This window comes from Chiloscyllium plagiosum, unplaced genomic scaffold (assembly GCF_037043375.1).
Source record: "Chiloscyllium plagiosum isolate Xiang-an unplaced genomic scaffold, Cpla_swu_hap1 HiC_scaffold_4, whole genome shotgun sequence".
NCBI lineage: Eukaryota > Metazoa > Chordata > Chondrichthyes > Orectolobiformes > Hemiscylliidae > Chiloscyllium > Chiloscyllium plagiosum.
This window is the reverse complement of record NW_028270142.1, coordinates 40,058,357-40,075,283: the sequence shown is the minus strand read 5'-3', so window position 1 is coordinate 40,075,283 and position 16,927 is coordinate 40,058,357. Positions and strand designations below refer to the sequence as shown.

Here is a 16,927-nt window from a genome sequence, read left to right as displayed (position 1 = left end):
TTTCCCTGATCCTATCCACCACCAACTTCTCATGTCCCCTCCTCACTCATCTTAGCACTGTCTCTAGGTCTTACCTGGCTACCTTGTAACTCTCAATCGCCCTAACTGAGCCTTCACATTTCATCCTAACATAAGCTGCCTTCTTCCTCTTGACAAGAGATTCAACTTCCTTCGTGAACCATGGGTCCTGCACGCGACCACTTCCTCCCTGCCTGACAGGTACATGCTTATCAAGGAGACACAGTAGCTGTTCCTTGAATAAGCTCCACATTTCTATTGTGCCCATTCCCTGCAGTTTCCTTCCCCATCCTATGCATCCTAAATCTTGTCTAATCATATCATAATTGCCTTTCCCCTAGCTGTAGCTATTACCCTCTAGAGTATACCTATCCCTTTCCATCACTAAAATAAATATAACTGAATTGTGGTCACGATCACCAAAGTGCTCACATACCTCCAAATCTAACACCTGGCGGAGTTCATTGACCAGTACCAAATCTAATGTGGCCTCTCCCCTTGTTGGCCTTTCTAAATACTGTGTCAGAAAACCCTCCAGCACACACTGGACAAAAACTGACCCATCTAAAGTATTTGAACTATAGTATTCCCAGTCAATATTTGGGAAGTTGAAGTCCCCCATAACAGCTACCCTGTTATTCTCGCTCCTATTGAGAATCATCTTTGCTATCCTTTCCTCTACATCCCTGGAACTATTCGGAGGCCAATAGAAAACCCCCAACAGGGTGACATCTCCTTTCCTGTTTCTCATCTCAGCCCATAAACCTCAGTTGGCAAGTCTTCAGATGTCCTTTCTGCAGCCATAATACTGTAGTTGACTAACAATGCCACACCCCCACCTCTTTTACCATATTCTCTGTTCTTACTGAAACAACTAAATCCTGGAACCTGCAACAACCATTCTTGTGCCTGGTCCACCCATGTCTCTGAAATGGCCACAACATCAAACTCCCAGTACAGACCCATGCTCCAAGTTCACACACCTTATTCCAGATGCTCCTGGCCTCGAAATGGACACACTTCAAACCAACTTCTGGCTTTCCAGTGCTCTCTTGTGTGTGAAATCTTATTTTGGACCTCCCCACACTTAACCTCCTCTATACTCAAACTACAAATTAGGTTCTGATCCCCCTGCTGCATTAAGTTTCAGGTGAAGACCACCTACCCCAGAAAAAGCCCCAATTATCCAGGAATCCAAAACCCTCCCTCCTGCACCATCCCTGTAGCCACGTGTTCAACTCCCCTCTCTCCCTATTCCTCGCCTCACTAGCAGATGGCATAGGCAACAAACCAAAGATAACAAATCTGTTTGTCCTAGCTCTAAGCTTCCACCCTAGCTCCCTGAATTTCTGCCTTCAATCCCCATTTGTCCTTCTACTTATGTCGTCTTTGCCTATATGGACCACGGCTTGGGGCTGCTCCCCCTCCCTGACAAGGATCCTGAAAACACGATCAGAGACATCGTGAACCCTGGGAGGCAACATACCAACACTCTTGTTCCCACAGGATCTCCTGTCTGTCCCCCTCGCTATGGAGTCTCCAGTGATAAATGCTCGGCTCCTCTTCCCCCTTCCCTTCTGAGCAACAGGGACAGACGCTGTGCCAGAGACCTGTGCCTCATTGCTTACCCCTGTGTTCTGAGTTCTGCTGTGTGAAATCATTTAACTTTGAAATTCGTGCAGCTATCATATGTAGTTAATTTTTGCTCGCTGATATGTTTATTTCACTTTTTTTGAATAAGTTAAATTGCATTCATAATCCTCTCAAAAGAAATGGTTCTTACAGGAAAGTCTTAGTTCCTGATCAGGTCTAATGTGCATTTAAGATTAATTTCGATGTAAGCTGTTATCCAATTTGTCTCAATATTTTAATTGCTGTCGAGTAGTAATCTGCTAATTGAAATAGGGAATTTATTATCTACAGTAGCGCCTCGACTTACGAACTTAATCCATTCAAGGACCCGGTTCGTGGACCAAAAAGTTCGCGAACTGAATCAATTTTTCCCATTGTTCGGACAGCGTAAGAATGCTTGGACGTAGCAACGAACGCTGTTCACATGCACGTGCCAAAGGCGAACTGAACGAAATCACATGGGGCCCGAGAGCTTTTGCGTTCAGCAAGTGTGTAGCAAAGCAGAACAATGAAACCACGTGGTCGCACACTGGCTTTTTGCGTTCGTACCTTGAATTTCGTACGTACGTTGAAGCAAAATTTTATGTACAATCCTGTTCATAAACCGTTTTGTTCGTGGATGGGGTCGTTCATATGTCGAGATGCTACTGTATTACTTTCTTCTCCTTCCTCCTGCATTCTGTACTATTATGCAGGTACACAAAGAAAGATAAACCTAAAAGAATTGTTCCAAGCTTCAAATTTCTTTTTATCCTTTTTATGAGATGTGGAGACCGACAAGCCACTCTTTTTCTTTTCAATCCAATATTTTTTAAGGTTTTGAGGTAACCAATTAACTTGCTAGGCCATTCAGAGGCAGATAAGAGTCAATCACATAGCCACAGGGGTAGAGTCATATATTGATGGAAATGTGTTGCTGGAGAAGCGCAGCAGGTCAGGCAGCATCTAGGGAACAGGAGAATCGACGTTTCGGGCATTAGCCCTTCTTCAGGAATGAGGAAAGTTTGTCCAGCAGGCTAAGATAAAAGATAGGGAGGAGGGACTTGGGGGAGGGGCGTCAGAAATGTGATAGGTGGAAAAAAGGTCAAGGTGAGGGTGATAGGACAGATTGGGATGGGGGCGGAGAGGTCGGGAAGAAGATTGCAGGTTAGGGAGGCGGTGCTGAATTTGATGGATTTGACTGAGACAGGCTGGGGGGAGGGGAAATGAGGAAACTGGTGAAATCCGAGTTCATCCCTTGTGGTTGGAGGGTTCCTAGCCGGAAGATGAGGCGTTCTTCCTCCAACCGTCGTTTCGCTGTGGTCTGACGATGGAGGAGTCCAAAGACCTGCATATCCTTGGTGGAGTGGGAGGGGGAATTGAAATGTTGAGCTACAGGGTGGTTGGTTTGGTTGGTCTGGGTGTCCCAGAGGTGTTCTCTGAAACGCTCCGCAAGTAGGCGGCTTGTCTCCCCAATATAGAGGAGGCCACATCGGGTATGCAGGTCTTTGGACTCCTCCATCGTCAGACCACAGCGAAACGACGGTTGGAGGAAGAACGCCTCATCTTCCGGCTAGGAACCCTCCAACCACAAGGGATGAACTCGGATTTCACCAGTTTCCTCATTTCCCCTCCCCCCAGCCTGTCTCAGTCAAATCCATCAAATTCAGCACCGCCTCCCTAACCTGCAATCTTCTTCCTGACCTCTCCGCCCCCACCCCAATCTGTCCTATCACCCTCACCTTGACCTTTTTTCCACCTATCACATTTCCGATGCCCCTCCCCCAAGTCCCTCCTCCCTATCTTTTATCTTAGCCTGCTGGACAAACTTTCCTCATTCCTGAAGAAGGGCTAATGCCCGAAACGTCGATTCTCCTGTTCCCTAGATGCTGCCTGACCTGCTGCGCTTCTCCAGCAACACATTTCCATCTCTGATCTCCAGCATCTGCAGACCTCATTTTCTCTTCATAGAGTCATATATTGGCCAGACTGTCTGACATTCTGAGAATCAGCAATCCTTTTATGCCAGACTGTGTGACACGAAGCCCACAGGTAGCAAGGCCTTCCAATCATTCCTCTATTACTGAGATCTCGGATGACAGCACAGGAGAGGCAGGACCAGGCATTATCTCTGGATGAACAGGACAGTGCCCTTGAGGAAAGGATTAAAAACTCCCAGAAACGACAGCTGAGCAGGCTGAGTCATATTCAGCTCTGTCGGACTTCATTGGCCAGGACCTGCTTAAGGTATACAGCATGGACCTTTCCTCATGGATTTGTATCATCACCCTCGTCTGCAAGAGGGAGGAAATTAGAAATTGGCAACTAATTTTACTGCTGAATGTAGTTTACAAAATCCTGTCTAAGGTCATTGCCAACCAGACCAAACCTGTGCTGTACTGGGCAGGGCAATCTCAGAGCTTCACACTTCTCAAGGATACAAAAGCCTACGTGCAGGATAGCAGGGCAGGGTGGACATCTGCCTCATCAGCCTGGACAAGGAGAAGGACTTTGACATGATATCACAAATCTACATGTGGGATGTGCTGTCCAAAATGGACTTTGGGGAGGGAATCTGCAATTGGATCCAGCTGCTCTATGCCAACATCAATAGTGCAGTCTCAATTAATGGGTTTCCTGATCAGATCCAGAGTTAGGCAGGGCTACACAGTCTCTCCTGCCTTGTTTATGTTGTATAGGACCTCTTGCTGAAACCATTAGGAAGAATGCAAGCGTGAGAGGGGTGACTATTCCAGACAGAAGCCTGGTGGTCTATGGATGGTGTCATCATTTTCTGCTCTGGTGTGCTGTTAGTTCGCACACTCATGAGCATCTGCGACCAGTTCGAATTGGTCTCGGGAGCCAAGGTAAATGGAGGCATGAGCAAGGTCATGTTCTCTGGGAACTGGGCTGACTGAACCTTTATCCCTTTCACCATCATGACAGATTATCTGAAGGTGCTAGGAATATGGTCCGGAGAGTCTGGGATGTGCCTAAAAACTTGGCTGGAGCGTGTTGCCAAGGTGAAGCAGAAACTAGGCTTTTGGGAGTACCGCTCCGTTTCTATTCGGAGTAAAAGCTAGTCATCAGATGTGAGATACTCTTGTTGCCCATTCCCAAAACCTGCACTGTTGCAGCCATCCAACCCAACTTCCACTTCATCTGGGAATGTAAGATGGATCATGTCTTTCCTGATACCCACTTTTGTGCATCAAACTGTGTGTAGACCCTCAGTATGCAAACACTCATTTTGTACAGACGTTCCAGCTGTCCCCTGTGTTGCAAAGGATGGGACTGGTCTCATTGCTACAGAATGCTCCAAGTAGTTGGATCATTCCCTATCACCTGTCTTTTGTGGAAAAATTTGCAAAGAAACACATCTTTGACTCAGTTCATCAGGCAGTGGTCAGCATGTAGCATCCTCGTGCCCCTGCAGCAAAAGGAGAGGGTGCATCCTGTCATGTGGTTCCCTGAGTAGACTGTCAAAGTCATTTGGCAGAATGCCTCATTGTCAGAACTTTCCAGCAAGCATCAAGACATGACTTAGCTGGTGATGAGAAGTGAGATCCTTCATGTATGTCTGGACACTGCATCACCATATACTGCCCTTGAAGCAGCTGCAGGGGTTGGAGATTGTCACACATTTCTTTCTGGGATGAGCCCTTGCAAAGGAAATCTGCAGAAAGATGCACCAAGTTTAGTTGAGGTTTATCCGGAACAGTTCCATGATGCAGAACTCTGCTCTACAGGCTGTTCCCTGGAACATACACCAGGAGTACCAAGAGTATCTAGAAGACCATCAACTCTGTGAAATATGCTCTTTGGTCTGCCCAAAACCTGTTGGTCGTCCAGAACAACAAGTTGACCTTGACAAATGTTGCAGACTGGCACATTCCAAGGTCCAGGACTACATGTTGAATGACGCACTAAAGCTTGGGCAGCTGTCGCCAAAGTGCAATGGGGAATTACCACTGTCTAAGATCTTTCTGTTGAAGTTAAATGAGGGTCCATTCAGTTCTCAGACCCTCCCTCTGCTACAAATTTATGTAAATATAATCTTGTACAAGTAAGAAATGTCTTTGGTTTGTTTGTCAGACAATGTCAAGCTGCAATGTTTGTTCCTTCGTATGTTGCTGTACAGAACCAGATTGCTTCAGTGATTTTTATATATAAAAGATATTTTTATGAATAAAGTATGTTTTTGAAATAAAATATTAGCAGACCGTAAGGGTGGCAGATTTTCGTCCCACAATGATATTAGTGAATCAAATGAACTTTTATTATAATCTGGTAGTTTCATGATTGTCACTTCTGAGACTAGCATTTGATTGCACATTTATTTAACTGAATTTAAATTCCCCTCATGTTATGGTAGGTTTTGAACTCCATCTGTAGGTTATTTATCTAAATTCCTGGATCAAAAAAGTTCCGTAACATCACCACATCTCTGATCAGCCCTATCTATTTCTTAGTTATCTTCTTTCTTTTAATGTACTAATAAAATATCTTTTGTCTTTTCCTTGATTTTACCACTCTGTATAATTTCTTTACTTCTAATTTAATTGTTTTACTTTACCCCCGTACTTTGTATACTTAGAATCTAGAATCCCTACAGTGTGAAAACAGGCCCTTCGGCCCTTCAAGTCCACACCAACCCTCCGAAGAGTAACCCACCCAGACCCATTCCCCTACCCAATATCCTACATTTATCCCTGCTGAAAACACCTAACCTAGACGTTCCTGAATACTATGGCAATTTAGCATGGCCAATCCACTTAAACTGCACATCTTTGGATTGGCCAAAATCTCTTTACAAAGAAAGAAAGAAGTGACTTCAACTTGCTACAATAATAAATTTTTATGGATTGTAATAACAGAAGAATAGGAGTAGGCCATTCAACTCCTTGAGTCTGTTTAACAGTTCAAGGAGATAATGGCTGATCTGTGGCTTAACTCCATTTACTGGCATGTATTTATCTTAGATTTCAAAGTAACAACTGATCCCACATTCATTGCCATTTGTGGAAGACAGTTCCAAGCATCTACCACCCTTTATGTGTAGAAGTGCTTCTAACATCTCTTCTGAACGGTCCGACCCTCATTTTCACCTATGTCCCATAGGTCTACAATCACCACACAGTGGAAAGACAGTAGTCTGTCCTGATTAATATGTTGAAGTCTTTGATCTGATCACCCATAACTTGCTTTATCCTGGGGAAAACAGACCTAATTTGTATAATCTCCACTCCTAACTTAACCCTGAAGTCCAAGCATAATTCTTGTAAACCTACATTGTACTCCCTCCAAGGCCAATATCACTTTCCTGAGATGTGGTGCCTAGATCTGCTCTCAGTACTCCAAGTGGTCTGACCAGAATTTGATATAATTGCAGCGCAACTTCTACATTCTTGCACTCCAGCCCTCTAAACTTAAATGCCAGCATTCGATTACTTTTCTTGATTATTTTCTGCACTTGTTTTAAATGGGTTTTTAAATGGGGTGCCACAGAGTTCGGTCCTTGGACCCCAGCTACATTAACAACTTGCATAAAGCGATAGGCTCTACAGCCAAATTTGCTGATGACACAAAAATAGGCAGGATGGTAAATTGCAATGAGGAAACAAGAACCCTAAGAATAGATGTCGATATCTTAGGAGAATGGGCTAAAAATATGGAAGATGGAGTTTAGTGTAGATAAATACAAAGTCATGCATTTAGGTCAAAAAAAATGGGAAAGCAGCCTATTAATGGGGAGAGACTTCGGACTGCTCCAGTGCAGAGGGATCTAGGTGTACTCGTTTATGAGTCACAGTAACTAGTACACAGGTACAGCAGATAGTAAAGAAAGTGACTGGCATGTTGAATTTTATAGCTAAAGGAATAGAATATAAAGGTAAGGAAGTATTGTTGCAACTATACAAGATGTTGGTAAGACTGCACTTGTGGTATTGTACACAGTTTTGGTCCCCTTATTTGAGAAAAAAATGCAATGGCTGTGGAGGAGGTTCATGAGATTGATCTCCGAGATAAGGTGTTTGTCATATAAAGAGAGATTGAAGAGTTTAGGCTTATATTTTTTGGAATTTAGAAGAATATGGGGATGGGCTGAAAATGTGTTTTTGGAAAAGCGCAGCAGGTCAGGCAGCATCCAGGGAACAGGAGAATCGACGTTTCGGGCATAAGCCCTTCTGCCCGAAATGTCGATTCTCCTGTTCCCTGGATGCTGCCTGACCTGCTGCGCTTTTCCAGCAACACATTTTCAGCTTTGATCTCCAGCATCTGCAGACCTCACTTTCTCCTCAAAGAATATGGGGATATCAACTTGAGGTATTCAGGATGATAAATGGTGTGGATAAAATAGATGTGGAGTGGAAACTTCCTCTTGTTGAACATTTCAGGACAAGAGGTCATAGTCTTAGGTTAAGGGGTAACAAATTTGAAACAGAGTTGAAGGGAAACTATTTCTCCCAAAGGGTTGTGAATCTGTGGAATTTGCTCCCCCAAAGTGCAGTGGATGCTGGGACAGTGAATAAATTTAAGGAAGAGTTATCTAAGTTTTTAATTGGTAATGAGTTGAAGAGATATGGAGAGAAGGCAAAAAAGTGGAAGTAGGGAGCATATCAGCTATGATCGAATGGTGGAGAGACTCAATGGGCCGAATGGCCTAATTCTGCTCCTACACCCTTATGAACTCTTATGAACTTAAAGACATTTTAAGGGTCTATGCACCTGAACCCCCAAGTCACATTGGACATCCACTATATTTAACTTCATGCCATACAGAAAGTACCCTGATCTATCCTTCCTTGGTCCAAAGGGGAGGACCTCACATTTATTTACTTTGAACTCAGCTTTGCCCATTCACTTAGTGTATCAATATCCCTTTGTAATTTTATGCTTTAATCTACACTGTCTACAATGCTACCAAACTTTGTCATCAGTTTTGAATAAATCACTTTCCATTCCATTTTCCAAGATTAATAATAAGCAATGTGAATAATTGAGGCCCTAATTCTTGTTGTACATAATCAGTCACATCCTTCTAATTTGAGTGTGCACTATCCATACTTTCTGTCACTTGCTACCCCACTAATTTCCCAGCAATGTCAGTAATTTGCCCTTAATTCCATGGGTTTTTTCCTTAGTTAACAGTGTGTAATGTGGGAATTTATCAAATGCCTCTCAAGTCTATATAAACAGCATCTATCGACATTCCCCTGTTCCCTATCTTTGGCACCGTTTTCAAAACATTGAGTGAGCTTTGTCCGGCATGACCTACCTGCCATGAATTCATGCTGACTCCCCCTGATTAACTGAAAATTTGCAAGGTATTCTTTTACCTATATGGATGATATATTTGTTACAACACTGGGTAAGTCCTCCTGCTTAATTTAATCCAGCAACACAGAAAAAAATTATCCTGTGCAGTAATCTGTGAAATTTGAGAAGCCAAGAACTATTTAAATTAAAAATTAACAACTTTTATTTCTTAAAGTATAACAGAGAATAATTAACTAACAACTATTTACAACTCCTTCCTCTAACCTGTCTTTTACTTTCCCTTCTATAATATTAGTTCGATAAAACCCCCGATTAAGATTTATCAAAAATTCAAGTTTTCAAAACCTGCCAGCTGTCCTGTCTTCTCTTTGCAGATGTGTTATCCAGGTCAGTGTCAATGATTTTTTTCTGTGCACACTCCTCTAGACAGGTACCTCTCTGACAAGTCTGACTAACAGCCAAAGACCAACAGACATAGACTGTTCTCTTCCAACTGTTCAATTTTCCCCCGTCTTATTCCCCTAAAGCATCAGATTGTGTCCTTGGCCTTTAAGGTTGTCAATATACTAAATTCAAACTTGATTGGAATTTGATGTTTTTGGGGTATAATTTAAATTGATTGGCCTAATTCAAATTTGCTTTTGTCTCCAGACAAACAGCTACATTAACTGCTGGGACCACATGCTACGTTGTATCTTATTGAAAACACTTGATGCTGTCAGGTAGTTCTGCCAGCTTTTAACTTAAAGATGCAGTATTTCCACATCTTCATTAACAGATATTAGGCTAACTGATCTGTATTTCCCTTGTGCAAGTTGTTTTGCCATGAAAAGCTGCCTTTAGTTCAGCATAGATTCTAGAGCAAAACTAAAGTTGGGCCTTCCGAATATTGATGGAGAAAAAGGATCTTTGATTTCCATATGGCTAGTGTTATCTTTGTTTGGGAGTATATGCTGCCAAAAACTGAGAACCTCTTTCTTCCCTACTCTCCATTCTGACATCTGACCTCTTAATGAGCACCAAACTTCAGAATTTGTTTCTTTTTCCCTGTTTCTAGTCAAGCTGCAGCCAGGCTCTCAGGATCAACCAATACACAGTCCTCCAATCCAGCATCTTCTGAGCCCGTGAACCCTGAGCCTAATCGCCCAGATGATGCCCCAGCCGCCCCCATTGCAGCTGTTCCGGAGAACCGACCCATCAACCAGAATATTCAGATGAATGCACAGGGAGGCCCAGTCCTAAATGAAGAGGACTTAAATCGTGATTGGTTGGACTGGATGTACACAGTCTCCCGAGCAGGCATCCTGCTAAGTATTGTCTATTTCTACTCTTCTTTCAGCCGCTTTGTGATGGTGATGGGAGCTATTTTGCTGGTTTATTTGTAAGTAGTTATTCTTTTTTTTTCAATATTCGATTTGTAATTAAATTCAAAGCTGGGCCTTAAAAAGTATTTCCCATTACGATGAGTTTTTTTTCCCAGTTAGGAAGACAGACGTGAGAAATCTTTAGTAACTGCTTTATGTCCTTGTAATATTTTGAAAATATGTGATGTTTTCCATAAAACCTGATTATAAAATGTTGTTCAGTCATCCCATAAGATTTGAGTTGTCTTACTGAAACTAACAGGAATGGAATAATGAGTTCATAAAACTATGCACCTGATCCAATACTGGTACTAAGATTATGTCTTCAACTCACTGTCTGTTTCATGAATATTTTCAATCCTAACTCTTGTAGCAACAGTTTATTCTTTTGACAAAAGAGAGGAAAAAAGCTTCTGTTATTTTGCTTATTCATTCATGTTGATAATATGCAGTGTATAATTTTCAGGTTTTGTAAACATCAACTTTTTTGTAATTCTTATGACTTTTATTCTTAGGTTCTGATTTTGTAATTCAGAGTTATTGACAGTAGCCCAGTCAGTTTCTGTCATTTCTAACTGGCTGTAACTCTGCTTGTATTAGGTACTTAGGGCGTCCTGTAACTTTTTTTAACATGAATTGTGCAACCTGTGTGTGATTTGGCTTGTGAAGTTCCTGGATTATCAGCATGTAGCCATGTGCTAAGTAGATGTAAGTGCTTCGAACACAAACATTGAATATATTGTTATTGTTGAGGTGTAGACGACATCAGTTTGACAACATATCTAACACATTCATAGTTGTAATGGGAGCAGAGTCATCAACCCTGAAGATTTGGATCAGGGATGCATGTAAAAGCTAAATCAAGTAAAAGAGACAGATTTCTATGCCTTAAAGGACTTTGGTGATTCAATTGGTAAGGGGCAAAATAAAAAGGAGAAATTAGAAGACGCCTCCAATCTTCATTGAAATGGATTTTCTGGTGGGTGATAAAGAATGAAAGGGAAAGGAGTAAGTAAAGGGGAATGGTAGGGGGCCAGTATCTGTGGTGTGTGACAATCAGTGACAGGTAATTGTCGGACTGAATGAGGTTTACAAATAAGTAGAGCAAGAACATGGTGTTCATATCTAAAGATGTGAATTGCAAATCTGAGGCGGGGTAGGTAACTGAGTTAGGCTAAACAACCAATATAGGTCAAGGTCAATAAAACAGAAAAGCCAGTTTCTGTACTGGATTGGATATGGAATTTGGGTGAGATGTACTACTTATACAGAGTATGTGGTGAAGAGCCAGCTAGCAAAGTGTTACAATAGTTGAATCTTGAGCTGATAAGATTTTCAACTGAGGTACAGGTGGAAATGAGCAATTTTGTCCAGTTGGAAGATTGCACAAGATGCAAGGTTGTGCGTAAACTGGTTAACAAGTCTGAGCCAATGGCATGGATGCCAAATGGTAGTTAATACGTTGGTCTAGTATTTAACTGAAGGAAATAGTGGCTGATCCAAGACTAGATCAGGGGTTCAAATGAAATTGCAAGAAATATGGGGCAAAAACCTCCTGAGGTCAGAATGCAGTTGAGAACATCACAGAGGAAAGGGAAGTTGAAGGTGAAGGTGGTAGATTGTTAAGCTCTCTGACATTCCCAGCTATAAAGTTTTGAATTAATGCAACTAAATTATTATTAATGCAGTTGTTTCTGCCACCTTAAAAACAACAACCTTTTAACAAAGTGGAATGAAAAGCTGAAACATTCTGCTTCCTGAATTCTGGAGGCGAATTGAAATTTTCGCAATTCCAATGGATGCATGTTTATTGGGTAATAACATTATGGCATATAGAGAAATATTGGTAAATGGAGCTGTGCAGACTGGCAAGGCTGTAGTTGAATGGCTGAAGTAATTGATTAGGCAAAAACAATGACTGCAGGTGCTGGAAACCAGATTCTGGATTAGTTGCGTTGGAAAAGCACAGCAGTTCAGGCAGCATCAGAGGAGCAGTAAAATCGACGTTTCGGGCAAAAGCCCTTCATCAGGAATACAGGCAGAGAGCCTGAAGGGTGGAGAGATAAATGAGAGGAGGGTGGGGGTGGGGAGAAAGTAGCATAGAGTACAATAGGTGAGTGGGGGTGGGATGAAGGTGACTTGCATTTGGCACAAATGGATATGTTTTCATTTTGTGTTTCATGATCTAGACTCCAGAGTCTAGATGTTTGAAAGATGACCACCATAGCATCCAATATTTCAAGAATCACTTTCTTTAGTATTCTGGGCTGTAGATTATTAGGCCCCCATTGTCAACCTTAACCCTATTAATTTCCCTAGCACTACGTTCTTACTAATACTGATTTCTTCAATTCTGTCCCCTTACTAGACCCCTGGTTCCCTAACGTTTTGGGGGAGTTATTTGTGCTCTGCTTTGTGAAGGCAGAACCAAAGTATGTTCTCAGTTCTTATGCCATTTGTTTCTTCACCGTCCCCAGCTACTGAGTGTAAGGGATCTACATTTGTCTTTGCTAAGCTTTTTCTCTTCAGATGACAGATTGTAACTGCTCTTAAAGTCTTAAGTTGTGTTGTTTTATAAACAATTTTATTGCATGTATATCAATTGTCAGAGCATGAAATATGCTGCTCCTTTGATCCTGCATTGCTTCAGTGATGCATCTTCTATAAACTGCCTCTGATAGCACTTGGCTAGATTTCACAACTCAGCCCGTCTGTTTTCATGCCATAAATGTAATTTTAATAAAACAAAGAGGGCCTTCCTTTTAATTAAACATTTTTTGTCATGTAGCTCTCTTATCTAATCACATTTTGATTGTTATTCTGTTTGTCATGATGTTAATTGGTTTTTGGCACCAAAGCTGTTTTGGTGAATGAAGCAAAGTATCATACTTTTGTAGATGCTTATTGGATTAGAAAGTCTGGCACGTTTTAGAAACCAGACAGTATCACTGCTAAATACAAAGTGCATGTTGACTGTTATGAGACACATTCTTCACACTTTAATACAGACAATCCAGTGAAGCTGTAAAGTCATTTATATGTTTGCTGGGTTACTTTATACTATCATAATTCACTGCAAAAAATTGAAACTCCTTTTAATACATCAGGGATCAAAATACAGTTTGTTTCTCCACAATCTCAGAACAAAGAATAATTTGTTTCTGTCCCTAACGTACCACTATCTTAATTTTAAAATCAAAGTCAAAGAGCCTTGCTGTTCCAGCCATCATTCAGAAGATTTCTTCTTAGATTCCACATTGCTTTGGAACCCTTAATTTATCTCATGGAGGTGCTGTTTAACTCCAACATTGGAACAAAGAACTTTGCAATTCTGCTTTTATACTTCACTATGAAATAGACTTTTATTCTTGCACAATATGTATTCCTGCTCAGGCTTGCAAATTATTACCTTGCCTTGGTTTTTATTTATTTTGTCTCCCTTCACTTGGAGCTCTTCATTGGCACATGTTTCAGTTCCAATTTTATTAGTCCCTCTGCTGTTGTCTCTTAAAGAAGTGAATATACCTTTCTTCTGATTATGGTAATTACACTAAACATATCCCATTTTTGCCCACTTCTCCGCAAATCTGCTTTTGAGTCCTCTTCTTTCTGTTAGGTCACGTCAAACAAACTTGCCAGACTTAAGATTTGCTTTGCATAACAGTATCAGAATTTGAGTGAGGAAAATTTTTAAACTCTACTGCAAATCACTTGAAACCTTTCTTCAGGATTATGTCTGCCAAAATTCAGCAACTAACAGTAAAGTATTAATGTAGAAACATAGAAAATAGGAGCAGTAGTAGACCATTCAGCCCTTCATGCCTGCTTCACAATTCATTATGATGATGTCTGATCATCAAGCTCAAATGTTATTCCCCTAGAACCTTTTGATCCCTGGGCCACAAGTGCCCCAACTTCTTGTTGGTATCTTGTGTTTTGGCTTTAACTGCTTTCTATGGTAGTGAATTTCTCCACAATCTCAGAACAAAGAATAATTTGTTTCTGTCCCTCCTCATCTCATCTCAGTTCTAAATGATTTACCCTGTATCCTTAGGCAGTGAGCTGTGGACTCCTTTGCTATCAAGAACATCCATCCTGTATCGATCCTGGCTAGTCCTGTTAGGATCTAATAAGTTTGTATGAGATGTCTCTCCACATGCACGTCCAACCCCCTACCTTCAATTCTTCTAAATTCCAGTGAATACAATCCTAACCAATTCAACTTCTCTTATGTCAGTCCCACCATCCCAGAAATCAGTCTGCAAACTTTTGTTGCACTCCCTCCTATCGCAAGAGCAGTAGGTAATTTCAGTAGTCTTAATTGTGATGAGTTGTGAAAGCAGTTTGGAATCCATTTGAACATTTGGGTTTTATGTTTTTAATCAAGAGTGTTCTTTAGAGCTCTCCTCTTAACAGTAAAAGGAAATCAAGCTAATTTGGCCTGCTGCATGCACTTTGCTATTGCATTTTCAAATGCATTAAGTGCACATAACTTAATCCTCGAGGAGAGAACTGGGTATAAACCGTTTTTATTGGATGTTTGCACATAGTATTTTACCCCTTTTTGGAAAATAATGGTGAATCAGTGATTATCAGCCCTTTAAAACCGGTCATAAATGCTACTTGGGCGGCACGGTGGCACAGTGGTTAGCACTGTTGCCTCACAGCGCCAGAGACCCGGGTGGAGTTTGCACATTCTCCCAGTCTGCATGGATTTCCTCCGGGTGCTCCGGTTTCCTCCCACAGTCCAAAAATGTGCAGGTTAGGTGGATTGGCCATGCTAAATTGCCCGTACTGTTAGGTGAAGGGGTAAAATGTAGGAGAGTGGGTTTGGGTGGGTTGCGCTTCGGCGGGTCGGTGTGGACTTGTTGGGCCGAAGGGCCTGTTTCCACACTGTAAGTAATCTAATCTAATGTAATCTACTTCATATTGAATAATTTCTCACATGGGACTCAAACCCACAGAAACAGGGATGCTACCACTGCCCCACCAGACCACCTACAGCTAACATTGATGAGAGGTGAAGATTGCAGTAGACTTCAGAAGAGTATTTGCATGATATGTTAGGAGTAGGTTTGTCAAATGTACATTCTGGGCATTACATTTCAGAATGATCTTAATCCATTGGTGAGATTGCAGAAGTGGTTTATATGAATGGTCCCAGGGATGAGAAATATTAGTTATGCAGATAGGTTAGTGAAGAGGCTAAGAGGAGATATGATAGAGGTTTTCAAAATCTAGCTGGATATAGTAGAAACTGTTTCTGCTCCTAAAAAGGGTCAAGAACAAGAGGGTATAGATTTAAAATGATCTGCAAAAAAAAATTTTCACTTTGTATGTAGTTTGTGTATGGAATGCAATGCCTGGAAATATGGCGGAGTTTGGTTCATTTGAAGCATTGGACATTTTATTCAGATAATGTGCAGTCGTATAAAGAGAAAGCAAAAGATTGACACTCGGAAATAATGTTCACTTAGGCTGGTATAGGCACGATGGCCCAAATGACTGCCTTCTGTACTGTGACGTTGTGAAGTCCTATGTGCTGCCATTTCAGACTTGAAAATTGTACTTGTCCAAAAACAGTCATTTAGATTAGATTACAGTGTGGAAACAGGCCCTTCGGCCCAACAAGTCCACACCGGCCCGCCGAAGCGAAACCCACCCATACCCCTACATTTACCCCTTACCTAACACTACAAGCAATTTAGTATGGCCAATTCACCTGACCCTGCACATCTTTGGATGGTGGGAGGAAACCGGAGCACCCGGAGGAAACCCACGCAGACACGGGGAGAACGTGCAAACTCCACACAGACAGTCACCTGAGGCGGGAATTGAACCCGGGTCTCTGGCGCTGTGAGGCAGCAGTGCTAACCACTGTGCCACCGTGCCGTCATGTATGCTGCTTTTTCGTGTTTATCCCAAATGAAAAACTCTCCCATTTCCCCAGAATAGACTCGTTGCTGTACAGCACTCTTTCAATTGCCTTGTGTGAGAAGTGGTGATCTGATCCAGATAGCAATTGTATGTTTTTGGTGGAGCTGTTTAATGTGTTTATGAAAGAGTCAGACAGGCTATCTCGTGCTCCAGTGATTGCAGCACACTTCACTGCTGTAGAATTCACAAGAGGCCTCAATTTGGAGGCCTGTCTTTTCATGTGCTATATCAATGAAGAGCAATCTGTCATCATCTTTTCAAACTGCTGATTACTATAGAGTTTTAATTCCATTTTTGGATTCAATTGGTCAGTAGTAGAAATGCATTTAACTACTTCTAGAGCAGGAGATCTCTCATCTGTTTTGTTTTTAAAAAAAAATTCACCTTAGTGTGCTTTAAACTGTGTAAACTATACTTGATACCAGCTATGTTGTTTGAAAACTCTAGGCATCAAGCTGGGTGGTTCCCATTCAGACAAGATGTACCAAATCGGCGACCAGCAAATCATCCCATGGAGTTCAACCAGGAAGGGCAAGAAGATAATGCCTTTGAAGTTCGTGAAATGGTGAGTTTGAACTTGCTATGTCGCCATGGTGACTGATGGAGTCTTAACATTTTTTGGAGTAATTTGCAATGTGTCCAATTCACCATTTCACCGTGAAGTTGACGAAATAACAGAAGAGTTAATCTTCCAGAATCAAAAGGAATGGTGCTGT

General features: G+C 41.7%; 1 protein-coding gene across 1 annotated transcript in view; it reads left to right on the top strand.

Moving 5' to 3' along the window:
* The window catches only part of herpud2 (HERPUD family member 2), a 76,150-nt gene that overhangs the window by 56,435 nt on the left and 2,788 nt on the right, over positions 1-16,927 (top strand). Inside the window, exons 6-7 of the mRNA XM_043688755.2 lie at positions 9,968-10,291; positions 16,659-16,776. Of these exons, the coding sequence (XP_043544690.2) occupies positions 9,968-10,291; positions 16,659-16,776 (442 nt within the window). The remainder of the gene's footprint in view (positions 1-9,967; positions 10,292-16,658; positions 16,777-16,927) is intronic.